The following is a 6,751-nucleotide window of genomic DNA, read 5'->3' on the forward strand; positions in this document are numbered from 1 at the left end:
GAATAAAGCTAAGAAGTGACTTTTGAGGACTACCCCTTTAAAGAAACAAACACAAATCATCTTCGAGCTGCCGATTGGGGAAAATATGGCTGAAACAAATTTCCGCCCCCCCCCCCTATTGGCGAAGGCTGGATCCGCCCCTGTGTCCCCCCTACCTTTTGTTTCATGTATTTCTACATTATTGCAACTTACTTTAGCAGAAAATGGCAACTCAGTGGGTATCACCCCCCCCCCCATCTTCTGCGATAATGATTATTATATCATGTCATCAATTATTTCAAGCGGAATATATAGAGTCTATCCGAAGTGCAGAAAGCGATCTCTCCTGATCGGTACTGCTGGAGATAATAACAAAATATCACAGACTTCTCAATCTTGTAATCATTAACAAGGTTTCGGATGTGCCTTAATTCATTTGTATACTCGTCAATGCTCACCAAACATTCACCATGCTTCACCTTGGCTATCAGGATTGTATTCCATTGAGATACAGCAGCATAAAGGAGACTACCCGGTTCCGTTAATTTATATTGTTTAACACCCTGTTTGTCAATCAATCTGATAGTATACCTTGATGAAATGATAAGAGAACCATGGTAACTAGTGATTTGCCGAGGTTCATACCCGTTGCATGGTATCTCCCTGACTGCTTGCCCATCTGATGCTTGAAATACATGGATCTTGCTGGCTCCCCAGTAGCTCACATAGATCAGATCATCACCATCAATCGTGAGATTAGCAATCCAACCTTCCTCTTCACTCAGAGTCTTAAACATTACATTCAATTGTGTGTACTCTGGTGTGTATAGTGTGATGTTGTGTGAAATATCCATCACAACGCATCGACCATCAGAGAGGAACCCTACCCCACGGATCTTAACATCCTTAAGAACTGTCTGCTGAAGCTTACCATCAGGAGATAAGATGGAGATGCCACCTGTACTACATCTTACTGCCATCCTACCATCTGGTGTACTAACCATAGCATCCATGATATTCTTAGCTGGCAAAGCAACGTTCTTTACATTAACAATATTATTAGTGTACAAAGAAACGTCCTTTTCATCAAAGATTTTATTTGTGGATAAGGCGATGTTTCTTTCAACTACATTAACAATCTTTCCGAGGCCTAGCTCATCAACTCCAGCATTTCTCTCGAAATTGACAGTTTTCCCCTTTATGCCCGATTTCTTCGGCTGCTCGTAGTCAGGATCCTTTTGATCAAAGACCTCTCGTAACTCTTCACACAGAGTGTCGTGTGCAGCCAAAGTATCCATATCAAACGGTATCTTTGTTTTGTTAGTTACCATTTCAGCCATGGTCGTCAGCTGATTGATGTACTTCTTAGCCGTGGTCTTCATGCTTTCCAGTTCTTTCTCTGCTCCTTCGGTCGTTTCCTTGACTTCTCTTAGCAAGCTTTCTCTCTTCTCTGTCAACTGCCGGACCGCATCATCATATGCTTTGTTGATGTCACCTGTACACTGTTTCTTAGCATTGTCAACACTCTTCCTCTGCTCATCAATGAATTCAATGTACTTCTGAAAGCATGCTTGTTTCTTGTCCACCTTAGATTTAAGGTCTTTGATACTCTTCATGTGTTTGTCCTCATAAACAGCTCCCTCGACAACCTGGTGTCCGTCGTCTTTATATTCCATCATACCGCATCTGAAGCATGTGAATCTCCTGCAGGTGGAACAGAAGTAATCCTCGTCTTCTTTCGGGTGTTTTCTGCATTTCCGGTATCTACGTACAGACACCTTCCCTGATGAGATCTCACTCATGGCAATGACTTCATGATCGATAAAGCCTTCCCACTGAGAGTGCTTATTAAGACAAGAGGTGCAGAGATACTTGCAACAGTCTTGGCAGTAGACAACAGCATGGGGCTTGTCATTTGATTTACAATTTGTGCAAATCTGAGGATGGCCCTCCATATCCTCTATCAGACTCTTTAAGGCAAGATTTACCTGTAGTTTGCCGACATCTTGGTTTTGGACCTGGGTCACAGCTCTGCAGACAGGGCATCGGATCTGGCAATTACCTTGGCACTCTAAGAGGTTGTCCAGGCAAGTCTTGCAGAAAGTGTGAGAACAAGACAGGATCTTGGGATCGGTGAATGTAGAAAGACACACTGGACACTCTGTACTCTGGGTGATGAAAGTCTTTAATGCTTCAGCCATGGTTGGGTTTATAGAAGACTGAAAAATAATTAATACAAAACAAAATGAAGAATAATAATAAACACGTAAGGACCATATAATCTGCCATTTGACTTACATCACTGAGTCTTAAAAGGATCACCTGGGGTTTTAGAATAGGGAAAGGGGGAGGAGCAAGGGGAAATTGGGAATGATAAAATGAGGTGGACAGGAGAAAGAGGAATGGGAAAAGGAGCTCTTATCTGGTAGGGAGATAGGGTTCCCATGCACCCCATTGATATATTTTTAACCTACTTTTTTGTAATCCTTAAGATGTCTAGTCAATGAATTTTGATGTTCCCCAAAACGAAATATTGTCCCATTGGGTTCAAATCCAAGATGGCATCCAAAATGGCCGCCATATTCATGGAATTCGGATTTTCATACATAGAATCCGACACAAACATTCATTTGCCACAAAACAAGTGTCATATAAAAGATAAATAAATTTTCTACTAGTTAATACTATTCATAGGTGATGAAAAGGTAATCCGACTGAGATTTTAATAAGAAAAGTGCATTTTAGAATTTTTACCAAAAAATGAAAATTTGCGAAATACATGATTAACCATGAATCTGAGGAAAATATAGTTATTGCCTTGAAACTTTTTGAAAAATTTGTCCAATATACATTCAATCATTAAGTGGACGAAATTCCAAATTGACATCAGTTTTCTTTACAAACTTATAATGTCTCAAACTTAAAATTGATGAGTTGAGAACAGCTTGAGTAGTAGAGCTAATGACGAGATGCTGGCTTGAGTCGGCGAGTAGAGGGATGAGTGGTAGAGAGACTCGACGAATAAACAATCAGTAAGTGGACGAAATTCCAAATCGATATCATTTTTCCTTACAAACTTATAATGTCTCAAACCTGAAAATTCAATTTTCAGAAATTTAGTTTTTTTTACTGCATATCAAAGATTTGGTTATACTAAGGTATATTGTCACATTTTTAACCCAGAAAATGGAAGTAGGCCTTAAATAATGCGAAATTATCTATTATTTTGTTATTAGTCAGGTGATAAAGTTTTTGAAAGAAGTAATACTTTTGGCCAAAATTTGTATTTTTTGTGTAAAAAAATTGCACATGCACTGTTATTGATAAGATTTATTATGAATAGCAGTAATAGATCCACAATGTCAACATTCGATATAAAAGAGTATGTATCAACGAGAATATCGGCAGGCTTCATGCCAGCATAAGTATCTTCATTTGCTTAGATAGAAGAAAAATATGCGGAATGTATTAACCGATTTTGCGCTTAAGTGAGGCCAAAAAGCAACCTCAATGTGGCAGTCACACCCATGAAAACGATTGCAAAGTGATTAATGGTGTGTCATTCAAATAATACAATATCTTTAATTAGCCTCTCGCATCGATTTTGTTGGTATGACTAACACACCGTAATGTACAGTATGTGATGTGCATGGTAATAGAAATGTATTTCATTCAGCGGATGTAAAGACAAAAAAGGTGTTTCTATTACATCATAAACAAATTTATTTTATGAAGTCTCTTGGAAAAATTTATAAGATACACTAGCACTGCAGGTAATAGAGATGAAGTTGACATATCAAAACACAACTCAAAGGAACATGTCGAAGCTACCCCCACCTTATCTGTATCTTGAATCTATGACCTGTATTCCGAAATCAGGTTTATCTTCGAACACGGTCTAACTCTTTTCTAATTATATGAAGAGCTAAAATTTGAAAATTATCTTTATATTGTATATCTCTTATATTAACTATTTTGTTCCTTTTGCTTTCATAATGAAAGAAAAAACTCAATTATCATTCTCAGACCATTATGAACAAGTTTGGTGTCATATGAGTCAATAAATGGAATGTGTACTGTCAGGGATTTGTGCCCAATTGGCTCTCCACAGTGAAAGGCCATTGGGCGAAATTCTGTCGTCAATCAAAAGGTGATCATACTCGAAAACCAAATCATAGTTCAGATGAAGATCTGACATGGTATCTGATGATCGTTAAGCAAAACAAAATAAATCAAAATCAAAATCGAAAGGTCAAAAGAACTAACCGATCAGCGAAAAGGACACAGCACATGATACTATCACAGATCCTGATCATTATCAGTGTAAAGACAGTCCATCCATCTTTGCATAATTTGACACAATACACACCAATGGGCCACACAGAGTTGTAAATTAAAGAAGCTACAGTAGCATTTGCTAACATTAACATAATATGCCCACAGAGTCGGTCACATAAGCTCTACCTAAAAGTTGACTCAGGTGCAAGTGCTAACACTGTCACAGTACGTGCCGCCAAGGCAATATAAAGTTCGAAGTGGGAATCAGTGAAACAAACACTAGTAAAACGTGTAGCTTAAAGTGAGATTCCGATTAAATATAAAGGTACACTAGACATAAAATGTTAGAGTCCAAAATGGTCAACATACCAAATGGTATATGCACTAGCAAAGACATCTTCCAGATCGTCCATAATGTGCCAGGCTGCATGCAGATGACATAGCTATTGTAGGGTGAACGGAGGAGGAACACGACTATAATCTGTACTTATTCACGGAGACAGCAAAGCGAGAAGGCTTAGTGGTTTACAGCTCCAAGTGCACAATCAAGAAAGAAGCTATCAACTTCGTTGGCTCCAAGTGCACTATATCAGATATCTACCCAGATCCTAGCAAGGCAGAAGCCAACACATTAACCAAGGACAAAGAGGATGTTCAGAAATGCCTAAGATTGTTCAAATACCTAGCAGCATACATTCCTAATTTCTCGGAGAAGTCAGCAACACTTCGATACCTAATTCTTCACACGTTATGACTGTTCATCTGTGACGATGATTATGAACATTCTTTGAACAGCCTGAGACGTGCAGTATCATCAGGTGCATGTCTACAATTCTATGACCCAGAGAAAGAGACAACTCTCGAGGTAGGTGCATCGATGAAAGATCAAGGAGCATTCCTGCTTCAGGAAGGTAAACCGGTTGCGTTTGCATCCAAAAGTCTTTCCACTGCACAGTCCAACTACACAAACATAGAGTCGGAATTATAAACCTTAGCCCTTGTGATTGGTATCAAACGCTTCCATACATATCTATTCGAGAAGGAATTCACAGTCATAACCGATCACAGACCACTGGAAATTATATGGAAAAACATCTTAAAAGTGCACCACCACGTCTACAGCGATCGCTTATCAAAGTCCAAGGATACAGGTGTCAACAGTGGCGTAGCTAGGATTTTTTCTTGGGGTGGGCACTGGGGGATCCTTTATATTTCAGGGGGGCATAATTTTTTTCCGGTGTGTGTGTGTATGTGTCACAAGGGCGGATCCGACTTTCGGCAATAGGGGACGGGGCCCGAAATTATCTTCACCTATATTTGCCCGGTTAAGTCACTTCTTAGTTTTATTCTTACAAGACAACATAAACATGAAATAATCTCAAAAGCCTCATAAAAAGTGCGAGCGCGAGGTAAGAGCGATGTTTTTTTTCAACTTTCATGTATTTAGTCCTGAAAATTCAATATTCTGGGCAATGTTATGTGTGATCCTGAACAAGATTCGTATGTAACTAGATGGTTACTGCGAACGCCAAGCGCGAGCAGAAATTCTTATTAACTGTTCTAGCATTATTGAAAATGGACTGCTTACAGTTACCCACGAAGACGGTACATATTTTAACTATGCGAGCGCGAAGCGCGAGCAATTTTTTTACATTGCGACCTAAAAAATGGTCATTCTAAGCAGTTTTTGTATTAATAAATGGGATAGGTGTGTAACTAAACAATTAATGCGAGCGAGAGGAAGAAAATTGAGATTTTAGACCAAAAAGCGGGACACTCTATTCATATTTTGTAAATCATAAATAAGATATAGTTAATTAATAATGCGATCGTGAAGCGTGAGCAGACAGTAATTGATATTCTGATGTAAAACTGGATAAATGTAAGTACACTTAAAATGGAGAAAGATGGCGCCTTACTAAGTCAAACCGTATTATTTCTCATCGTGGAAAATTTATGTAAAATCATTTAAAAATGAGTGGATAGAAAAGACAGATGGACAAAACGAACGTTTTACCAAGGATTTCCCAATACTTCACACCTTCTGGCTCAATTTCAGACAGAACAGAGGTGGACATCGATGAAAACTTGGATATTCCACTTGAAAATCTTACTCAGCAGTCAGAGCTTAAAGGGGAAGTTCACCCTGAAGAAAACTTTGTTGTAAAAATAGCAGAAAAAATATTTAAAAATATTGGTGAAGGTTTTAAGAAAATCCGTTAAAGAGTAAGGAAGTTATCAGAATTCAAAGTTTTGGATTTGTGACGTCATAAACTAGCAGCTGCCACATGTGTTATGTAATATAATATGCATGAATTTCAAATTTTGTATGGTTCCTGATGACTTAATTTTGTTTTCTATTCATGATCGGGTGTGAAATGATTTGTCTATTGATATACAAAAGGTACAGTGAAAACCATTTTCAATTTTCTGAGAAAATGACATTTCATTGATTTTTTACCATTCGCTATGTAGGAATGCTGCTCGCATATGA

General features: G+C 38.3%; 1 protein-coding gene across 1 annotated transcript; it reads right to left on the reverse strand.

The window, feature by feature from the left end:
* Positions 1 to 272: 272 nt before the first annotated feature.
* LOC129268605 (tripartite motif-containing protein 5-like) lies at positions 273 to 2,180 on the reverse strand. Its single transcript, XM_064104434.1, has one exon. It carries the CDS (start codon positions 2,178 to 2,180, stop codon positions 273 to 275), a length of 1,908 nt encoding a protein of 635 aa, XP_063960504.1.
* Positions 2,181 to 6,751: the final 4,571 nt, after the last annotated feature.

This window comes from Lytechinus pictus, chromosome 9 (genome assembly GCF_037042905.1).
Source record: "Lytechinus pictus isolate F3 Inbred chromosome 9, Lp3.0, whole genome shotgun sequence".
In the NCBI taxonomy this organism is placed as follows: domain Eukaryota; kingdom Metazoa; phylum Echinodermata; class Echinoidea; order Temnopleuroida; family Toxopneustidae; genus Lytechinus; species Lytechinus pictus.

Bases quoted from the DNA above. Each gene is read 5' to 3' on its own strand.
- LOC129268605 (XM_064104434.1), bottom strand. From the start codon at position 2,180: ATGGCTGAAGCATTAAAGACTTTCATCACCCAGAGTACAGAGTGTCCA.